At 46.6% G+C, this 22944-nt stretch overlaps 2 protein-coding genes across 4 annotated transcripts in view; one reads left to right on the plus strand and one right to left on the minus strand.

Annotated features, from left to right (window-relative positions):
* ARHGAP10 (Rho GTPase activating protein 10) overlaps positions 1–1887 on the plus strand; it is a 314093-nt gene extending 312206 nt beyond the window's left edge. The window contains exon 23 of the mRNA XM_032412959.1: positions 1192–1887. Coding sequence (XP_032268850.1) covers positions 1192–1280 — 89 coding nt within the window. The 3' untranslated portion in view covers positions 1281–1887. The remainder of the gene's footprint in view (positions 1–1191) is intronic.
* A 5900-nt stretch (positions 1888–7787) lies between these two features.
* Positions 7788–22944, minus strand: part of NR3C2 (nuclear receptor subfamily 3 group C member 2) — a 327865-nt gene continuing 312708 nt past the window's right edge. For all 3 annotated transcript variants that reach the window (XM_032412962.1, XM_032412961.1, XM_032412960.1), the window contains exon 9: positions 7788–10512. In XM_032412962.1, coding sequence (XP_032268853.1) covers positions 10357–10512 — 156 coding nt within the window. In that variant the 3' untranslated portion in view covers positions 7788–10356. The remainder of the gene's footprint in view (positions 10513–22944) is intronic.

Below are 22944 nucleotides of genomic sequence, written 5' to 3' on the forward strand. Positions count from 1 at the left end.
CTAGGACAGTCTCGGAGGGAGGGACACCTCAGCTGCTCCCTGCAGGGTGAGGAGGTGTCCTCCAGGCCTAGGCGGGGAGAGGAGCATCCGAGCCGAGGGAGCAGCCATGTGGAGGTCACACTGTGGGCTGCCACACATTAGTGGGTGATGAACTCCATTTGCTGAGCTGCGGTCAGCGTTTCAGAAGAGAATAAAGAGTGCATGGCGCACAGCGAGGGAAGTACTGTTTCGGAAGCTTTTGTGTGGTGGGCACATGTCTGTGTACGGGTTTCTGATACATAGTAGTTGTTCTGGGGGGGGATCGCAGCTGCACGACTCAGCCAGCTCCGGGCAGGTCTGCAGGTGGGGGGGGGGGGCCCCCACCTCCCCTCCCCTTCCCTCCCCTCTCTCCACACAGCTGCCACTTCGCTCCTGGCCCTGGTCGAGGCCTGAGTGGCGGCTTGCCCACAGTTGGGGGTTAAGTGCTTCTGTATTTTACTTCCAAACCCTGGTGACAAGTGCTTGGACCCTGTGCGCTTTGCTGTCCAGCCTGCAGTGCTTCTCTTCTGTATCTGCCATGGATATTCCTGGACATGAGCAGTTTGCCAGGCACTGCGCCCAGGTATGTGCGGCCTAGGCCCTGCCCTCAGGAGCACCCCATTCTGCGTGGCAGACAGGTGCCCAGACGAGGCCTGAGAAGTGCTGAGAATGGTTGAGGGCGTCTGCCCAGAGGTCAGGACATTAGAGGTCTCTGAGAGCAAGACCACCTGGTGGAGAGGTGGGGGGAAGGCACTCGAGGTGGAAGGCACCGCGCTGGTGGGGAGTCGGAGGGGAGGCTGCGGGTTTGGGCAGGACCGGGTATCTGCGCACCCGACCAGGAGAAGCTGGGGTCTGTTCCTGTACATGCCAGCAAAGGTGATCGGCTCTGTGTTCTAGAGAGTTCACTGAGCTCCTTTGTGCACGGAGGATTGGAAGGAGCCAGACGAGAAGCTGGGGGACCGGTTAGGAGGCTGCTGCAGGAGGAATGATGGGGGCTGTAGTGGCCGAGGGGCAGATCCTATAAATATCGCTTGTGCAGATTTGTAACCAGACAGCCCAGCCGTGGGCCCCCTTCTCTTCTGGTCGAGCCTTTAAGATACACAGCGGTGCAGTGAATTCTACAGGAAGCAAGGGCTTGGGGGCATTTTGCTAAAAAGTGATTTCTCTTTTCAGTGCAAACCTCGAGGGAACCTGGCTGGCTAGAAGGGACCCTGAATGGCAAGAGGGGGCTGATCCCACAGAATTACGTCAAGCTGCTCTAGTGTCTGGCCGGTGAGGCCCCACGTGGACCTTGGCACCTGGGAACCTGCCTTCTCCCTCCAGGACGGAACCCACAGCCACCTGGACACAGGAACTACATATCACCGATGGGCACTCCAGGGGCAGGGAGGGGGGGCCTACGGCCAGAGGCGGGGGCAGAGGACGTACCGCACGGGAACTGCATTGATCTGTGGAGCGGGAGAAGAGCATCAGCATTAACAGGATGGACTTTTCATATGTCAAGCCTCGGGACTTCGGACTGTGAGTTTTTAATTATCCAGTCCTCGGCCTGCCCAGCCTCCCCCGCGGGTGACGGCTCCACCGGGCAGCCCCCTGTGCACCTGCTGCTGAGATTTTAAAGGGAACTGTACTTACTCACAGTGGTGTTTGCAGGCTGTGCTCTTGGCTGTGGTTGATGGGGTGTGGAGGGGGCTGCTCCTGGCAGGTGGGGGACGGGTCCAAACCCAGAGGGCAGTGGAGAGATGCTCCTTCCTAGGCGGCCACCCCGGGCCCACCTTCACTCTACTTAGAGCACACTGGCGTATTTATAACAGGCTTCTCGTTGGTGCTTCTCCCCTGTGTGCTGTTTCCCAAACACCACCTTTTTGCCCCAAGCTCTCTGTAAATGAAATAAAATGTAATTTACTATTTGATTTGTGTGTCATAATGTGGGGAAGAGATCATGGAATGCATTCCCTCTGTAATGTTTTATGCTTTGGCACCCGGTGCGTAGAAATTCCCTCTCCTGTGATGCTGGCACACGCCCACGGGTAGAATTTAGTAACAAGGAACCTTGCTTATCCACAGCAGGCCGTGTTCCTGACGGCAGCAGCCTTCGCTGGTGTGTGAACTCCTGGAGGGCCACCTCCGGCCCCCTGAACACGCCTTGCCCCCCGAGGCGTGTGTGACTCCTGAGCAGGAGTGGGGCTGGGGCTCTGCCCCCCAGTGGCTTGCGCGTGAGCTGCGTCCATGCCGTGGAGGCCCGCCTTCCCGACTCGCGTCACTGGACTACTCTGTCCCCACCCCACCCCATATTCCTTCTGTTTTCCAGGCCTCAGCGCTAATCTCTCCATCTGCATTAAGGCGGGCAGCCGGGCGGCCGGTCAGGCATCCAGACCGTTCCCGGAGGAGTCTCCGCCATGACCCTGCCCCTTATGGCACCCCAGCTGTGGGCGGGCCCCACTGGGAGGCTTCGTCCTTCTTCCCAGGCACAGACTAAACCAACTTCTCCTTTGTCCCCTGATCTGGAGTCCTTGGAGTGTGGAGCTCCTTTTTAGGAGCCTCATGATTCTGAAGACTGCCCCACTACAGGGCCTGCTGTGGAGGCCTGGCGGGTCTCTCTTCCCCACGGGAGGGAGGCTCCTCAGCCTGTCAGACTTTGCTCCTGAGAATTTGCCACAGGAAGGATGTGTCTACTGCCTCTTCTCCAGATGAGTTGATTCAAGAGCTTGCTGGTTATCAGGTTTGAAGTCACCTCTGTGGACCATGCAGGGTGTCAAGTTTGGGGTGATGGGTAGACAGGGGAATGGGCCTGTTGAAAAGCATCCATGTTTTACATAAAAAAAAAAAAAGATAGTCTGAGTGCAATCTAATTTAGAGTACTGACCTGTGGGCCCAGGGGAGAGGGCTGGGACTGCTGAGAGCCCAGGGCCACATGACAACGGCCAGCCCTGGCGTCCTATTTTCTGAGTTATCACTTCCTGCTCACGCCCCTGCTTAGGGATGTGGAAGGGGAATTTGGTTTATGAGAAGGAGTTACTGATGTGTCCCACTTTAAGAAAGCCCTCTGTGGGACAATGCAAACGTCCGGGCACTTGGAGTGGGCTCAGTATAGCGCTGGGAGTGATCTCCTGGCAGTTTTCCTAATTGCTGTATCCCTGTGGGGCCTTACAGATAAGCCCACCTGCACCAAGACCTGACTGATTTGCTTGCTTATGGGCAATTTCCATCCTTGACAGTGAGGTGCACCCTACCTGCTGGTCCCCGCCCAATGGCTGTTAACCCCCAAAGTGTGTTTACTGCCCCTCACTTGGTCAAGGAAATTGCTACTAAGTCTGACTACCTGTGTGATTTTGGGTAGATTAAATTGACTCTGTGATTCTGTTTCTGCCTCCTAAAAAGAAAACGATAGCCAGAGGTTTGGCTTGAAATGATGTAACCCGAGTAGCATGCCCAGCATGTAGTATATGTTTAGTTAATGGGACCTGCTGTCCCCTGTCTTGTTACCACTATGATTGTCACTAGCACCTTTGGTGTCAGGGCCATTTGTGTTCCATAGGGTGACAATGGGGTGGTCGCGAAGCCTCAGAACATGCTGGGTGCGAGGTCCCCAACAGCCCCAGGCCCTGCAGAACCCCCCTGTGGCGAGCCGGGGAGGAGCGCCAGGGGGCAGCCAGGGCTGTTTGCCTCTGCCAACGGGGACTGGTGCGGCCAGGCTTGCCAAGGCGTCCAGGTAGGGAGCTCCCCTCTGGGTCTGGCCCAGAATATACTTAGTAACGGGATCATGAGGTGTTCGCTTACACTGGCAGATCATCTTCACTTCCCCAGATGAGGAATAGGGTGTATTTGTTTCTGTGTTTCTGCTGCATGGGCGTGGCCAGTCCCCCGAGCATCTGCAGGGCTCTGGCCTCTCAGCCCACCTCATTCGAACCAGGCCTCCAGCCTGTGTTCATTGAGAGTCACCAAGGGAGGTTTGGGCAAAAGCAGACACTCAGATTTTGTGTTTCTGCTTGCCATGGGGCTGTCTATGGGGCTCACATCTTATTGCATCATCCAAGGACCTGTTCTGGAGACCTCTGTGCCTGTAAAGAAGATGCCATGTGAGATTAGAGCCAAAGAGCTTGTGGGGTTTTTCCCCTCCTTTCCTTTGTAGTAGCAGAAACATTTGCAGTTGGGGGCACGGGGCGGGGGGGCCGGGGGAAGCAGTAGATTTTCTGTGCCAGCGACGGATGTTTAACTCATTCTTTCCGTATAGTGACTGAATGAGCCCGGAGAATTTATCCCATTTTATAGATGGGAAAATGGAGGCCCTTCAAGGACAAAGAGCCTTGCTCAGGTTCAGTCAGCTAATCATGTTCTTTCTGCTGTACCATCTTGCCTCTGGGGGCCAGCCAGTAGGGGACAATGGCTGTTTTGGGTTGATTCGCACTCCCCCTCCCAAATTCGTATGCTGAAATCCTAACCCCCAGTACCTCCGAACATGACCTCATTTGGAAATAGGATCATTACAGGTGTAATTAGTTAAGATGAGGTCAGTACAGTTGGGCCCTAATCCAATATGACTGGTCTCCTTATAAAAAGGGGAAATTTGTACACAGAGACAGATGCACATAGAGGGAAGACAACGTGAAGAGACACATAGGGAGAAGACAGCCATCCACGAGTCAGGAAGGGAAGTCTAGAACAGATCCCTCCCTCACGGCCCTCAGAAGGAACCAACTCTGCCAATACCTCGATCTCAGACTGGCAACCAACAGTTTGTGGTACCTTATACGGCATTCCTAGGGGACTAATAACGGTGGCTACCTGTATGAGTCTTGATTAAAAACAACCTATTTTGAACCCTTTTTCACTATTTTATACCTTGGTGACCTTGGGCAAGTGAACTTGACTTCTTTCTGCTTCTGTGGAGAGAGCACTACCGACCTCACTGGGATGGTGTGACCAATGGTGACGTGAAGTGCCTGAGGGGTGCGCAGCCGGAAACACAGCTTGGTAAGTAGAGATGGGAGAAGGCAGCTGGCAGGGTGGCCCGATGGTGGGAATTAGTCTCTGCCCCCCCTTCCTGTCTCCGGCCACTCGCTGCTTTTCTCCAGGTCCTTCTCCAAAGGCCAATGCTTGGTCTTCCCCTCTACGTCGTCCGACCTTTCCCTGCCTTCCCAAGGACATACTCTGCCTCTGTCATCTTGGCTTTGTCTTTGTACCCTATTCACCTCAGTGCTGAGCCCCTTCTCACCTTCTTATGTTTCCCCTCCAATCTCTCCAAGCCAGTCTTGGTGACTCCTTTTCTCAGCCAGATGTTTTCCGTGACTTTTTGAGTCTTCTTGAGCCACACAACTTTCCTTCCTTCCTCTTGTCCAGAGATGTTTTTCCAAGAGGGCGTGGCTCTGCAAATGTCTTCTCAGAAGCTTGTCAGCACTCTTTTTCCTTCGCTGGTCTGGGCAGTAATTTATTGCTACCCCACTTGGGTAACCTGGCATATCCTCCTAATGCTCATGTCTGCAAAAAGTGTCTCAATCTACTGGTTGGAGGAATACCTTGGGGAATTCCTTGCTATCAGAAGATCAACTTGATTGGAATGCCGACTTCTGCATTTTGCCCAACAAGAGACCCGCACTTTGGATTTGGACAGTTAACACACCAGATTCATTTGGGCAGCTCAGTGCCATGTGCTGGTGTCGAGATTTCTCCTTCCTTGGAGGATTTAGCAAATGAGGCAACGCTGCAGACAGAGCAACTCAGAGAGCGGGAGGAGCATGACCCAACCCAGCTCAGCCAGTCTTTTACAGGAGCTGTGACCCTCTCTGGACCAGGCTGGCCCAGGGCATGAAGAACCAAAGAAATGGGTTTTTCAGACCACAGATAACCCGGAAACTGCTGTCCTGGCAACATCAATTCTATGAAAAAGCATCAGAGTAATTGCTAGTGGTAGATTGATTTAATGATCCCAAATTTCACCCCTCTCTGAATCCATGTCATTTTTGTGGAGGCCTCCTATGCTGACTCTAGGCTTGACCTTGTAACCGGTTTTGGCCAGTGGAACAGGAGGAACCTTGATGCAATCAGAGGCTTGGAAAGTGTTGAACCTTTCCACTGTCCTTATTAGAACCTTGCGCCTTGCCTTTACCATGGAAATATGCCCAGGCTAGCCCACTGCAGGATGAGAAGACACACGAAGCAAAACCATCCTAGACCAGTCGACTGCTGGTTAACTACAGAAGCACGATTAGGGCTGACTCAGCCAAGCCTGGTCCAGATCAGCAGGACCCTCCAAGCTGATTTGTAAACTCAGGAGAAATAATAACAGGTGGTGGTTAAAACACTACATTTTGGGGTGCTTTGCAGCTAACTACCTGCCATTCTGCCCCGTGGTTCACTTTGTTTTGGGTATAGTCTTGGTCTGTGCTGACCATTCAGATCATATTCTAATCGCTTCTCCAGTGTTGTTTGGGAAGCCACTGTTTGATTTCCAAGAAAACTGCTGCACTAACAATCGGATGACTTGAAATTAAAGTGCCAGAGATACCCGTAATCATTTCAGTCTGTGTACACTTGCAGTTTATATGTTAGCGCTGACTTTAACATAAAGGGACAATTCTATTTGCTTGAGGGGCATTCAATATACCGAAGCAAACAAATGCCTAATTATACATGTATCACCATGCATAATTTCTACCACTCTCGTGTACAGTGGCTAGCTGTCTCAGTGGCGGAGGCTTCGTTCTTAGCTAATGATTCCTCAGTGTGCCGCTGGAGTTTTTGCGTCTGAGAGCACTTTCAGAAGTTCTTAGAAAGAGTCACCCTTGTCCCAAGAATGAGTCTGCTCTAGTCAGAAAGGACACCCACTTTAATTAAGGGTGCACATTGGTGTGGCCTCCTGCTGGTCTCAGAGGGCTCACAGCCTAAGATGGCTTTTATTTAAAGTTAGGGGCCTTGGTGAAAAGCCTTGCCCCTTGATAGGTCAAATTCCATAAACTCTGAGAAAAAATTAACTGCATTTATAGATGTTTTATAAACAAATTTGTGCACCTGATTCTCAAGTTTAAAACATTTTTTTCTCCTGTTCTGTGTTTAATGGCCATGTTATGTTCCAGAAATCTTCCTATCATGTTAAAATGAAGTTGAATTTGTTTAATGCTCAACTGGTCTTCTCTTTCTGGAAGCAAACAGTTTGAATGATCACCAGTTAAATGACACATTAAAAATGTACTTGAATTTATTTTTACATGTTTTCTAGTTTTAAGATGAGCTGATGACTGTTTCCTGCTCTTCCGTGGTCCATATTAATGAGTGAAATCAAGGGGAGCAGCCTGTAAGGAGTGTGAGAAGCATTCTAGCCAGTGGGGAGTGGAGTCTCTCGTCAGCCCAAGAGGACCCCAGGGTAAAGGAGCAAGAGAAGACTGTGTGGAAGAAGAACTCTGGAGTCAGATGGGACATCTGGTCTACTCAGGTCAGTCTCAAAGGCTGACAAACGATCAAGCTTCCCTGTGGCTGTAGAGAGAAAGGAGGCAATGTGCATAGAGTGTTTAGCAGCTATGTGGTGGGCAGTACTTGTTAAACTGTTACAGGTTGTTTTAGTCACCCACATGTTATTAGCAGTAAGAAACAAGGCATCAAATCAGTCCCCAAAGAGTATAATTAACATGTGGCTAATGGGGGCTCTAACACGGGGGAAAAAATGTTACTCTGTCTTGGATGTAGGTAGAAGCTCACCGTTCTCAAGATGTGGAGGGGCACAAAGTCCAGGTGTTCCTACAGACATCCAAATGAAATGTTTCCAAAACAACAGGTGATTAAAGTAAAGGATTTATTGTAATCTGCTTACAGTCCTTTGCAAAGACAGACATATGTTTTTGCATAAAGATATAAATTGCTTCATTTTAAACTAATTTAGTGTTTTTTAATTATATGAAGAAGTTTTGGTGAAATATGAATTGTACCAAACCAAGATTTTTAAGAGCAATATGGTACAAAAATAAGAGCAGACAGACAATTTGGACTGGGACAGGCATTCAACAGTGAATTTAGAATATGGCTTTGCTGTTTAATCAAGCAAAGTTACCTGGAGACACATAGAGAGCCAGTAACTTTGTTAATACAAAAAGCTGATGCAGACTGTCTCCATCCCAAACCTGGTTACACTGAAATTCCAATTTCATAAAACGTAAGTCTGAGCTAAAAGCTGCTCTTGTAAGCCATTTCTTTTCTAGAAACTCCCAGTCTGCATGCTGTGTATTTATCACCTTCCAAGTGTGGCTTTCATATTGCTGTGCATGTAAGTTGACTGTATTTAAAGATCTGCCTATAAATTAAATTACTGAAATTGCAAATTATGTAAGAAAAACTCCTCCCTCTGAATGCAGCTTTCAAAGGTTCCCCCTTGCATAAGGCAGATGTCTTCTGAAAGACAAGGTAATGTTGCCTGCATGGTGAACCCTGGAGAAAAGTGTGGATTCCAACGCTGCCTTCCCCTGGCCTTGGGCTTCTCCAGCGACAGCTTTTAGGTTCTGGAAAATAATGCGATTTCACTGAGTACCTGATGATTATCATCACTTTTAAAAGATTAATTTGGCCTCTAGTCAAAGTCGTTTATTTAGTGCAATCATATTGTTAAGTTTCCCCAAAGATAGATAGGTTTGTGATCTGGGGCAAGAGAAAAGCCATAAATTGCATCAGTGCCAAACAGATTAATGAATTAAAAATTTTAGTGCCACTGTCTTGCTTATATGATCTGTAGTTTTTTTTTTCCAAAACTGTTTATGTATAAAATTTTTAAAACCTACCTTTTAAAAGTCTAAAAACCCTCTAATTATCGTGCGGTCTCCACGCGATTCTGACCGAACCGTGCCAAAATGCATCTTCCTAGTGCGTCCTGCAACGGCCTACGTGTCCCCATGACCAGTTCGGGAGTGCAAAACCCCTTTCCCAGACCAGAAGTGAACATGTCACCTTCTGCAGATGTAGAGAGTGCCTGGCATTTCCTTCCCAAAGGAGAAAATGCGATTTTCTAAAATGGGATGAGACTATGCTCTCTGGGCCATCGCATTTCCAGCCTTGTGCTCCTAGAGCGGATTCTGTTTCAAGAGGAAAGCAGGAGAAGAGGCCGCTGTCCTAGAGCGGCAGGCCCTCCCAGGACCTTCGCTCACATGTGGTGCCAAATGACACCTTCGAGGAGCTGCAGACGCCACAGCACGTCATTCCCCAATGGATGCAGAATGGAGAAGCCAGAGAACGTGCTCGAGTCCCACGAACACCCCCAGCGGGAGACCAAAGACAAAACAAAAGTACAGAAAAAGTAGAAAGGCTTAAAGACAACCAAAGAGGTTTAAGTGTGGTTATTTACAACAGAGACTGTAAAATGGTAAATTAGATATGAAGCTAAAAAAGGCACAGCTTTCCCTTTCTTAAATACACTGTAAACGGTTCATTATGCATGCAGAACATTTCACTTTACAAAAAAAATTTTTACCTTGTTTAGACAAAGATAGTACTTAAATAGTCTCCAGCAAAATAGAATTCTTTCAAAAATACTTTCCCCTTCATCCTATCAACCATTAAAGTTTTTTTTTTTGTTTTGTTTTGTTTTTGTATGTGTCTCATTTACAAAAGTTCCTTACACCTTAGTTCAGGTCCTTCACAATTTATACATACAGTAATGTACAGCACAGCAAAAGACCGCAAAAAATTATTTGTAAAGCCAACACAATAGATACTAGAAATTGAAACCAAGGCATTTAACATCTTATCCGTTCTAATTAAATAATAAATGGACGCTAAGGGTGTGTATACCAGTGATGCAGAAGACCATGGGCGGACAGGAACCCCCAAGGGGGCTACCGTTCCCCTCCACGTGCTCTGTTATTACACAACAGGAATCTGTATATATTTTTTCTTTTTTTGTGTTTTTTTAAATAACAAAAGAATATTAATGCCCCATATTGACTATACGTTTTATGTGCAACCGAGGGTAAGCTCTAAAAAGTTCGTTAGTCCTTGAACCCTTTTAAAACAAGCGAACGATACCAGAAACTACATGGCATAGTTAAAACTTCCATCTGTTAAAATATCAAAATCAGAGTTATTGACTAGATATGGCTTTTCATCCAGAGGAACAGGAACGTGTTTCTAAGCGCTGGGGATCAGAGAGGGAAGAATCCTTCCGACTGCTCAGGTCTCGCCAAATCCATGTCACATTGCTTTCCCGGCTCCAAACCCTTAACGTGATTTTAAACTTGAGAAACTGCTGAACAAGTAAGAATCAACCATCACATGTTAAAAATCGGATTTCTTGGGTCCTTGGTGGGTGTAGAACAGCATGGGGAAACTTAAGGCAAAGCTCTCCTGGTAAGACGTCCTCCGTCACTTCCTGTGAAAGTAGAGGGGCTTGGCGTTCCCGGACTCCACCTTTGGCAGCTGGTCGCTGATGATCTCCACCAGCATCGCGGGGAACTCCACTTTCAGGGCCTGGGACTCCCGGAAGGTGTAGAAGCAGAATTCCAGCAAGTCGCTCACCAGCTGCAACACAGAGGACATGACATTGGGGCCTCTCTTCCATCCCCGCACCCCGCTGTGTCCTAACTCTGGCGTAAGCGCGGCCTTCAGAGATCCGACCGGGGACGCGCGTCTGTGACGCTGCCTGACTTGGCTAAGTCGTCTGTTCTGGGGGAGGAAGGGTGCTCACGTCACTTGTCATGGAAGGTGCCTTTCACGCACAACGGATTCGGCTAAGAGCTGAGTATCGAATACTCACTCTACTGGTGGCCTCGGGGTCAGGTAGAGTTCAGAGTGGCTGGGACGCTGAATTGCTCGCACCAAATTCTCATTCATAAATGTGTGGATTCGGTGGGGCAGGCATGCGCCTGTATCTCTGGGCGCCGGCTCAGGGCCTGCCCGGCAGAGGCCCAGGACAGTGAGGGGCAGGGCCACAAAACCTTTGCTGGCATGGGTCCCGCTCCCTCTGGTCCTGGGTGGGCCCCGCCCCCTTCTTCCCTCCTCCAGCTTCTCACCCTGAGCTGTGGGCAGGGTTGAGACTTTTTCAGTACCCACCCCGAGCTCTGTTAAGGTATAACTGATGTGTAACATTGTGTAAGATTAAGGTGTCCAATGGGTTGATTTGATACTTATATACTGCGAAATGATTAATACCTTCATCGTGTCACATAATTCCCATTTCCTTTTCTGTGGCGAGGATATTTAAGGTCTACTCACTTAGCAACTTTCAAGTACATAATACAGTATTAACTAAAATTACCACGCTCTACATTCCATCCCCAGAACTTATTTGCTCAGCACTGGAAGTTTGGGTCCTTTGACCAGCATCTCCTCATTTCCCCCATCCCCTGGTTACCATCATTCTACTCTCTGTGAGTTTGGGCTTTTTTAGATTTCCTGTATGAGTCATATTGTACAGTCTTATAATCTTTCCCTGACTTCACTTAGCATATTGCCCTCAAGTTCCATCCATATTATCGCCAACGGCAGGACTTCCATCTTTCTCATGGCTGAATAACATTCCAGTGTGTGTGTGTGTTTATCCATTCTCAACCATTTTCTATTTTAGCTTCATGTTGAGAAAGAGTGCAAGAAAGAGTGCAAGCAGCGAGGACAATCTCTCCGTCTACTTGCCTGTCCAGCTATTTCCCCTACCTGATTGGCCCAAGGACCTTTTCCATCCTCCTGGACCTGAACCACTTCCATTTCTGTAAGTTAACAAAACAACCATCCACAAATGCAGTATATCATTAATTCGAAAAATAAGTTTTGGTCATTTCCCACTGTATTAAAGCAGACAATATTACATGCCATAAGAATCACTCTCATCTTAATAAAATGATTCTGGTGAAAATACATCTGTAACTTTTCCTCAGAGTTTTTTCTTTTTTTTAAACTTAATTAGCAACCCTAAGGACAGTAAATAACTGCACAGTAAAGGCCTTTAACACAAACCAGAAATCAAAAAAATGTCATCAGGAAAAATAGCCGGTGCTTCTGTTTGTGCCTGTATGTGCCCTCAGTCTTAGGGGCATTTCCCTAAGTAGGTTCCAAGGACTGAGAACTTTGATAAGTGTTCTTCATGCACAGAACACTGGGGCCAAACAAGCTGGAAAACAGCACAAGCCACTGTCCACTCTGGGAATGTTCACCTCGGCACCTGCCTTGTGAAGGCTGAGTCTCAGTTTCTACATCTGTAAAACGGGGTAGATCTGCCTCACAGGGTTGTTTAAGAGGACTGAATGAGTGAACTGGGACAGAAGATGTCAGTTCTTAAGATGCTGAGAGGTACTGCTGGTAAAACCCCCGATTCTGGCCTCCCGAGTGGTCCCAAACTCCTTCAAACATACAACATCATTTTTCTCTATGGGACACAGTTTGCAAAATCTGCTCTGGGTCGTCTTTGTGTAATTTGGTGTCCTTGGGTCCCCCTTCTATAAATCGAGGGACAGGAGAATTTTGTGTTTCACCTTTTCAGGAGAGAGATTCTTAGAATTGAGATAAAAAAAAAAAATTAAGAAATTTGCTAAGGTGGCGGGCTAGTGGCCATGAAAGCTAAAACCCATGCTGGGCCCCAGTCTCTGGATGTGGTGCCACGAATGAGTTGGTAGTTTCGACTGCAGGGCCACACCTTTCAGTGGGCGACGGTAGAGCTCTGTGCACCAGCTGCAGGCACACAGAACCAAGTTTAAGTTCACCCTGATCTCTCCTCCTCCCTGTCCCCAACGGCCCTGTGTGGGGTGCCTGCAGGGCTGTAGAAGAGGATGGTTTTTCCTTTTAAAAAATGTTAACCTCCATATAAAATTGTACCAAAAAAAAAAGAAAAGGACCTAGGAATCAAGTTAACCAAGAAAGTGGAAAACCTATATTCTGAAAACTATAAAACACCGATGAAAAAAATGTAGACGACACAAACAAATGGGAAGGTATTTCATGCTCATGGACTGGAGGAATAAATATTGTTAAAATGTCTATACTACCCAAAGTGATCTACAGATTTAATGCAATCCCTATCAAAATACCAAAAGCATTTTTCACAGAAGTATAATAATCCTAAAATTTGTATGGAACCACAAAAGACCCCAAGTAGCCAAAGCAATCTTGAAAAAGAACAAAGCTGGAGGCATCACAACTCTGAATTTCAAGATATACTACTGTGTTAAAGGCCTTTACTGTGCAGTTATTATACTACAATAATCAAAACAGTGCTACTGGCACAAAAACAGACACATAGCTCAGTGGAATAAAGAGCCCAGAATTAACCATGTTTACATGGTCAATTAACCTGTAAAAAGGAGGCAAGAATATACAACAGGGAACCACAGTCTGTTCAATAAGTGGTGCTGGGAAAACTGGATCACCTTCTTATACTATACATAAAAATGAACTCAAAATGGATTTAAGACCTAAATGTAGGACCTGAAAATATAAAACTCCTAGAAGAAGACATAGGCAATAATCTCTTTGACACTGGCCTTCACAACATTTTTCTGAATATGTCTCCTGAGGCAAGGGAAACAAAAAGCAAAAATAAACTATTGGGACTACATCAAAACAAAAAGGTTTTTTTTTGCACAGAGAAGGAAACTATCAACTAAAAGACAACCTATTGAATATTTGCAAATGATAGACTGGATAATGGGTTAATATCCAAAATATATAAAGAACTACTACAACAACCCCCAAAACCAAATAACCCAATTTAAAAAGGGGCACAAGACCTGAATAAACATTTCTTCAAAGAAGACATCCAGATGGCCAAGAGACACATGAAAGGATGCTCAACATCACTAATCATCAGGGAAATGCAAATCAAAACCACAGTGAGGTATCACCACCTTACACCTGTCAGAATGGGTAGAATCTAAAAGACAAGAAACAGTAAGTGTTGGCAAAGATGTGGAGAAAAAGGAACCTTCTTGCACTGTTGGTGGGAATGCAAACTGGTGCAGCCACTGGGGAAAACAGTGTGGAGGTTTGTCAAAAAAATTTAAAAATAGAAATGCCATATGATCCAGTAATTCCATTACTGGGTATTTACCTCCCCCAAATGAAAACACTAATTTGAAAAGATATATGCGCTCCTATGTTTATTGCAGCATTATTTACAGTAGCCAAGATACGGAAACCGTCCAAGTGTCCACACACACACACACATGCAATGGATTATCTGTAAAGAAAGGATAAGCCATAAAAAAAGGATATGTGTATACACACACACAAAATGGAATATTAGCCATAAAAAAGGATTCAAATCTGGCCATTTGCAACAACATGGATGGAACTAGAGAGTATTATGCTAAGTGAAATAATCCAGTCAGAGAGAGACAAATACCATATGACTTCACTCCTATGTGGAATCTATAAAACAAAACAAATGAATAAACAAAGAGCAGAAACAGAACCATAAATACAGAGAACTAATGGCTGCCAGAGGGGAGGTGGGTGGAGAGATGGGCAAAATGAAGAGGGGTGGGATAGAGGCTTCCAGCTATGGAATGAAGTCACGGGGATGAAAGGTGCCGCACGGAGAATACAGCCCATATAGCACCGTATGGTGACAGACGGTGTCTGTGCAGACTTGTCCAGTCACTATGCTGCACACCCGAAACTAATGTTAATATTGTGTGTCAACTATACGTCAATAAAATTTTAACCTGAGGGGAGACATCTCGGTTTCTGGGCAATATCAACCCCCACTAGGCCAACGCTGCCTGGCTGCCACATCTTGTACTTCTCTGGGGTTGGCCCTAGTTCATGTCCAGAGATGAAGTCTCCCTGTCGTTGGGCCCCAGGGCGCTGAGGGGAGGGCGGAGGTCCTTATCCACAACCCCTCCTCCATGTCCGTCCATCCATCCAATCCCGGAGCACCTGCTCTGGGCCAGAAGCTGGGAAACCGTGACGAACACGACAAAGCCTTGTTCTCGGGTATGTACGCTCTGCTCTACCGAGGGCAAACCACGAACGCAGTCAGGTGCCGCCAGCACAAGAAGGGACAGAGGAGGTGCTACTGTCAGAAGGGTGGTCAGAGCGACAAGGCGGCTCCGGCTTACGAGCTGAGGGAGACGGCGCGGAGCCGTCCAGCCGCCGGGGCGCGTGTGGGCTCACTCGGAGGGCTCAGGGCGGCACGCAGCTCGCGGAGCGGCCCCTGTCAGCTGGCCAGCTGACGTCCGAAACAAGTTACCTGGCAGGGCCGCTAGAGGGTTGTGTTTGTAAACGTGCCAGTTCCTGACGTGAGGAGAGGTAAGGAGCGGAGTAAATCAGGTCGTGAGCCTGAGGCGGCGCAGGAGCACCACGGGAGTCTGTGGGGTGGGCCCCAGGCCCGCTCATGGCCTCCGCACCGACCTCTAACCCCTCCATGAGCATCACCTAGGAGATGCTGGGGAGGGAGACCAGAGCCAAGGGCTCAGCTGTTTTCCCCGACAGGTTGGCTGAGGACAGGTGTGCCAGACTCTACTCACGGACCATGCATATTAACCTGGGGCTGGCGTTTCACACCCACCTCTGTTCCATGTTCCACAGACTGAGAAAGAAGTTCCTTTCCGGTCATGAGCAGACACCCAGGCTTCTGTTTACAGTACATGCCTTGGCCGGCTGCAGAGCGACGAGGGCTTTCCTGGGGCATGTGTGGTAGGCCCGGCAGCCTGGGACTGGACATTTGACCCTGAGAACACCTGGGGGTTGGGGGCTCCATCGCCACCAACCACTCTCAGGAAAGGGCTCACCCCTGTGGAGGTGGTCAAGATGCCGACAGGCTGGGAGGCCAAGGGGCCTCAGCAGCTACCAGAAAGTGCTGACTGCTTCAGGTGTCTGGCTGGCCCTCCCCTCCCTGGGACAAGGCTGAAAACCTCTGCAGGCCTCAACCCTGTGGCTGGTGAGGTGCAGGATGATTTGGGAGAATCAAAGCCAGGTACCCCTGGCCACTGGGCACAGAGAATAGGGGCCACTCGGGTCCAGGCTGCAGGTTCCACCTGCCGAGAGCCCTCCCACTGCCCTCACCAGCCTTGGCTTGCTGCAGCCAGTGGGTCAGGGTCTTCAGGACCTTAGCACATGGCTGAGGTGGGCTGCTGCCACACAAGGGCACCACGTGGGTTGGAAAACACACGGCACTGGAAGGGCACGAGGAAGTGGGGACCGCGCTCTGGCAGCTGAGCAAGAGTCACACTGAACAACGAGGTGGGCAGGGATGTTGAGCTGTCAGAATGGACACTGGTTCATGAGCCAAACTGCTGTGTCACAGCGAAGCATCTAGTGGTCACACTGCTCACATGCGCAGGCATCTCCTAGGTGTCACCTGGGTGCAATGCAGGGGTGCGCACCGAGGAAGACGCCAGGCAGGACCCCTGCCTGAGCCCGGAGGAGTCAGGAAACAAGGGTACAAACAAGCACCATGCCTGGGCCCTCCCCAGACACTGTCCACTGTCCCAGGTAGAGCGTGTTGGTGGGGGTGGGGCAGGCGACAGTCGTCCCCTGGAAGGGGGCGCTGGGTGGTGGCTGTGCATCACTAAATGAACAGTTTCCAGTCTGAATCCCAAACCACTATTCCCACTATGAAGCCAGAGAGCACTAGGGAAGAGCTCAGTTCATCACGGCCTGCTAGCGTTCTGGTGCACCGCGTGGGGGGAGCCAGACGTTCGCCAAAGCCGCCTTTAAAATGAAATTACTTCAGGACAGCTCTGCCTGGATGGATCGCCCTTCAGAGATAATTCAGCAGTTCCCCTGGCTATCACCTGGCATGGAATGATTTCTCAGGAGTGTCACACTCTCTTTTCCAGTAAGGTGAGTACTGGCTGCTTCTGCTTGTTTCCTGGGCCCCCCACTCCCTACAGTCACCCCTAGCCCCAGCCTACCTGGAGCCCCAGCCTGAAGGAACCTTCCTCTCCTCCCAACTCACAGATGCCACCTTTTGTCTAAGTTGATAATTAGCCATGGAGCCAGGGGGCACCATGTTCTCTTTTTTCCCGGTAGTTTGTATCTCTTCTTGGTGTAACTTTTCAATTTGCAGGTCCCTAAGCAGCCTGCAAGCTCCTTGGGGGCAGGAACCACCTACTTACTCAGCCCCACAGTGTCCAGGAGAGGCCCCCTTCCCGTTACTTCCGTGCAGCCCTGCTGAGGGCTACAGGGACCAGAGCTCCTGTTGCGGGGGGCCTTGCTCCTGTGTTTCTCTGACTTCTTCCAAACTCTTAAGTGCTCAGAATTAACTTACTTCAACAGTATTTCCTTAGGACAATGTGTTGCTTGTTTTAATCAATGAACCAAAACAAAAACTGGGCAATTTAGATGGGCATCTTCATTTTAGTGGTACTAAGTAGATACTGCAGAACTTGATACATAAAGCTAACCTCTTTCATCAGTACTCAAAGCTATCTCCTTTCATCTTCCCCTGTGATTCTGGGCAACTCATGCATGCTGGGTTTTACAACGTGACTTCATACGTATGCCATGCCACAGGTGCCATGAGCCGCAATCACTGCTCATTAGGGTTAGGACAGGTGTGGGGAGGGGAGTCACAGCTAAAGATAGGAGCTCTACTACCCTGTTGGCCCATCAACATGAATGCGTTAACTGCAATCAGACAAAAGGCCAAGCGCCTTAATATTGATCCCCACCAGCCTTTCCTGGTAAATACCAGGCTAGAGGGAGAGAGGCAAGAAGCTGCATTGTAATCTGAAATGAGTCTCACAATATTAGGAATCAGAGAAAGTCCTATGCACTGACTTTTCATTCTGTACAAAATCTATCTGTTGGGATCACAGAAGTTTAGCTAGATGCCCGGCATGATTTATCCCGCCTGAAGGGCCACAGCGATCAGGGCGGTAGAGGAGCTTGGCGAGATCTCAATGCAACTGATGGTACTTTACTTGCACCGAACATGAAGCCGTCAGGCTCCGTGAGTGCCCTTCCCGCACCGAGTCATCGCCAGCCGCATGGCCGCTCCTACCACGAGCAACGAATGGCCTCTTGGGGCACCATGCAGGGAGCGTCTGGCACCACTGTCCTAAGGTGACACAGTCACTAGGTGGTGACGGGAACACCTGAACAACAGCCTCTCTGAAATAGGGTCCCACATATTTTCAACAGCATGTTCATTTCTTATAAGTTATCTGCTGACTCCAGAACTCTCCCCCAATTAGGATCAAGCTTTTAGCCTGAAACGAGCACGGGGGGTTAAAGGTTTATTTTCAAAGATCAGAATTTTAGCCAGCTGTGTTAACAGGGTTACCTGCAAAAGATACACAGCTTCAACTCTAAGTACTGTGACACTAACAGAAATGGCCAGCAACCATTTACTCCAGGTATTCCTGCAACAGCTTTGTGAATACTAAAAAATGCTGCTCAGGGATTGAATAAGCAGTCTGACCTTCATTCCAAACCCCAAGCTCCACCCAGCGCAAATCACTGTGGACGACGGCTGCACGTGCACAGGTGGGCCACGCCGGGCTGTTTCTCCGGCTGGTGAGGCCTCAGCAAAACATGACGGGAACATGGTACGAGAGTAACAGTAGCAACCCAAATTTAGTAGCATTAGCTTCCATGCCCAGAAGACAATATAAAATTTAACAATGCAGTTATACTACTATTTACTTGTGGATTCCCTTTGAAAACCCAAGCCCCACAATGCCACTACCCTGCTGAGTACTCTTGGCGGGCCTGCCTACAGGCTGCATTTGGGAGCAGTCCTGAAGGCCTCCTACACGTGCCTGAGAGAGAGAGGATCAGGAAGATACCATCAGGGACTGCCGTTAGCACACAGCGGTGGAAGGCATTCCTCCTTTCTGTTCCTCATTTTCAATGAAGAATTAGTAGTCTATCCATGAACAAAAGTGCCTCTGTGGGAGCTGCAGGATCTGGCACCATATGCCAAGGAACCCGGGAGGAGTCTGGCTCACCTGTGCAACTGTTTATGGGCACGGGCTGTAGAACCAGTGGGCAGTGAGCCTGCCCCAGCCTCTCTTGCCATAATCAGGAAAAAAACTCAAGAGTGCTGACCTGGGCTGATACCCACAGACAATAGAGAAACTGCCAAAGCTTAGCCCTTACAAAGAGAGATTCTAGCATGCCAATGGAGCAATAAACAAGTCTGGACACAGCAGAGATGGTAAAAAGAACTTTACCAATGCTGTCCTCATCCCCACCAAGGCAACACCGCACTGGACTGGACTAGCAGGTGGCAGTGATCTCTCTCATGGAGGAAAAGAAGAGAAGTGAGTGAGTGTCCAGCTACCCCAGTGGTGTGGACGCTGCTGGAGAAACCCGTTTCTATCCAGCAGCACCTAGAGTACTTACTTAGGCAGGATCTCCATGACTGGGAGGAAAGAGCAGATAAGAATACCAAACGACATTAAAGGGACTCAGGGCCTGCTGACTGTACTCAGCAGGAAGTCCAATCATAAGCCCCTGGGAGTACTACACCTGAGGATCTCCCTACAGGGCCTATGGGCAACTCTAATGCCCCAAAGGCTGAATCTATACCTCTCTCCACTCTGTGGGTGGCTACCTGTGCACACTCCCAAGTGTGGTGGCAAGACCAAGCTCCTTAGGAGTGTGCTCAAAAAATAGGCCAGAGTCTGTGGACAAGGGAGAAAGTACAATCTTAAGCTACAGCACCGTCTTCTGGAAAATCAAAGAAAGGTTTCCAATAGCCAGCCTGGTGAGCTTTAAGAACCAAAGATGTAAAAGCTTAAGAATTTTGCCACAAGAGGGAGCAAGAAGAGTGGAACAGGCGTACCCATACAAAGGCAGAGAAAACCCTAGATGGAAATAGCACTAATGAACCAAATACCCAACCTGGAAGGCAACAATCAAAGATTTAAGGAGGTGGCTGCTACTTCAAGTGTGAAAGCAGCAATGAAAAACTACAAAGAACATGAAAAATCAAGGAAATATGTCAATACCAAAAAATAATAATTCTTCAATAACAGAGCTCAAAGGCAAGGGGTTTTGGATAAAGAATTCAAAATCGGTGTTGAAATTTAATGACCTACCAGAAAACCCTAAAGACAGTTGAAATCTCTCTCTCTCACACACACACACACAAACACACACACACACACACACACACACACACACACACACACAAATGTTCAAGATGAGATATTACCAAAGAGACAGAAATCATAAAAAGGAACCAAGCAGAAATTCTGGAGCAGAAACTCAATAAATGAAATGAAAAACATAACACAGTACAGCAAATGGAAGACTGAATAAGTGAGTTAGAAGATAGAATTTTGAAATAACCAAGTTGGAGGAGAACAAAGACAAAAGAATGAAAAACTGTGAAGAAAGCCTACATGAGCTAATCTATGGGATTTCATCAAAAGAACATATATTAGAATAATCTGGATTCCAAAAAGAAAAAAGAGGAGAAGGGGACAGAAACCTTATTTAAAGAAATAATAGTGGAGAAGTTCCTAAGCATGCAGAGAGAATTAGACATTTAAGTTCACAGAACTATAGAAGATCACCCTATTATCTCAATGCAAAAAGACCTTCTCCAAGACACATTATAATGAAACTATAAAAAAATAAAGAATTCCAAAAGCAACCAGGGGAAAAATATTGTAACCTACAAAGGAACCACCATTAGGCTGTCAGCAGATTTCTCAATAGAAACACTACAGGCCAGGTGAGAGGGGAATGACATATTCCAAGCACTGAAAGAAAAAATTGTCAGCCAATAGTACTATATCCAGCATAGTTATCCTCCAGATGTGAAGAAGAAATAAAGACTTTCCTAGATAAACAAAAGCTGAAGGAGTTCTTCACCACTAAACTGGTTTTGTAAGAAATGCTGAAAGTTCTTCAGGCTAAAATAAACTGATACTAATCAGCAACAGGAAAATACACAGAAGTATACAACACACTGGTAAAGGTAAATAGACTTTGGATGGTATGTTATAGTATAGTATAAATGTCAAAGAAAAAGAGTACTAAAAATAATTAGAGCCACTATAATTTAACTATAGCTACTATAATTTTACGTTATATAAATATACAACATAAAAAGAGGTAAATAATGACATCAGAAATATACAAGGGGGGAGTAAAGGCTGAAGCATTTATAGACAATTGAAGTTAAGTTGCTGTCAGCTTAAAATGGCCTGTTTTATCTATGAGATGTCTTATGTAAGCCTCATGGTAACCACAAAGCAAAAACCTAGCATAGATGCACAAAAGATAGAAAAGGGGGAAGCAGAGCATACCACCACAGAAAATCATTAATTTACCAAGTTAGGCAGAAATAGAAGGAGACTGCAAATACAAAATAATCAGAAAACAGTAAGATGGCATTATAAGATCTTACATAGCAATAATGTAAATGGATTGAATTAACCAATCAGAAGGCATATTGGCTTGATGAATAAAAAATGACACAACTATATGCTGCCTACAAGAGACTCACTTCAGCTTTAAGAAAACACATGGGCGCAGAGTGAAGAGATAGAAAAAGATATTCCATGCCAGTGAAAATCAAAAGAAAGTTAAGGGTAGCTATACTTACATTAGACAAAACAGACTTGAAGCCAAAATGGTAACAAGAGACAAAGGTCAAAATATAATGATAAAGGGGTTGATTCATCAAGAAGATATAACAATCATACATACATACACACCCAATATTGAAATACCCAAAATGAAAATAGGATATGGAAGAGATATCTGCACTCCCATGTTCACTGCAGCATATAAATATAACACCTAAACATATTAAGCAAATATTAATAGATCTGAAGGAAGAAATAGACAACAATACAATAATAGTAGGGGATGTCTAATACTCCAATTTCAGCAATAGGCAGATCATCCAGACAGAAAACCAACAAGTAAACATTGGGCTTGAGCCACACATTAGGCCAAATGGATCTAACAGAGATTTGTAGGACATTCCATCTAACAGAAGAATACACATTCTTCTCATGTGCACACAGAACATTCTTCAGGATAGGCCACATGATAGAACACAAGTAAAGTCTTTTGAATTTAAAATGACTGAAATCATACCAAGTATTCTCTCCGACTACAATGATATGAAACCAGAATAACAAGAGGAAAGCTAAAATATGTGAAAAGCTACAAATCCATGAAGATTAAGTAACATACTCTTGAACAACCAATGGGTCAAAGAAGAAATCAAAAGGAAATAAAATATTTCAAAACAAATGAAAATGAAACACAGCATACCAAAACCTATGGGATGCTGCCAAAGCAGTTCTGAGAGGGAAGTTTATAGTAATAAATGCATATATTAAAATAAAAGGATCTCAAACAACTTCACTTTATATTTTCTTTTTCTAGAAAAAGAAGAACTAAGCTCCAAGTCAGCAAAAGGAAATAAATAACAAAGATTAGAGCGGAAATAAGTGAAATAGAGACAAGAAAAATAATAGAAAAAAATCAGTGAAACTAAGCTGGTTTTTCAAAAAGATAAAATTGACAAGCCTATAGCTAGACTAAAAGGACAAAAAGAGGACTCAAATAAAATTAGAAATGGAAGAGGTGACATTACAAGTGATACTACAGAAATAAAAAGGCTCATAAGAAACTACTATGAACAAATTATATGCTAGCAAATTGGATAATGATAAATTCTTGGAAACCTACAACCTGCCAAGAATGAATGAGGAAGAAATAGAAAATATGAACAGACCAATAATACGTAAGGTGATTTGATCAGTAATTAAAAAGCTCCAAACACTGAAAACTCCAGGACCATATGTCTTCACTGATGAATTCTGACAAACATTTAAAGAATTAATGTCAACATGTTTCAACCCTTCTCAAGCTCTTCCCAAACTGAAGAAGGAACACTTCTAAACTCATTTTATGAGAGCAGCATTACCCTCATACCAAAGCCAGATAAGGACACTAGAAGAAAACTATAGACTAATATCCCTGATGCATACAGATTCAAAATTCTCAACAAAATAAAATCAAGCCAAATTCAGCAACGTATTA

This window comes from Phoca vitulina, unplaced genomic scaffold (assembly GCF_004348235.1).
Source record: "Phoca vitulina isolate PV1807 unplaced genomic scaffold, GSC_HSeal_1.0 scaffold14, whole genome shotgun sequence".
Lineage (NCBI taxonomy): Eukaryota > Metazoa > Chordata > Mammalia > Carnivora > Phocidae > Phoca > Phoca vitulina.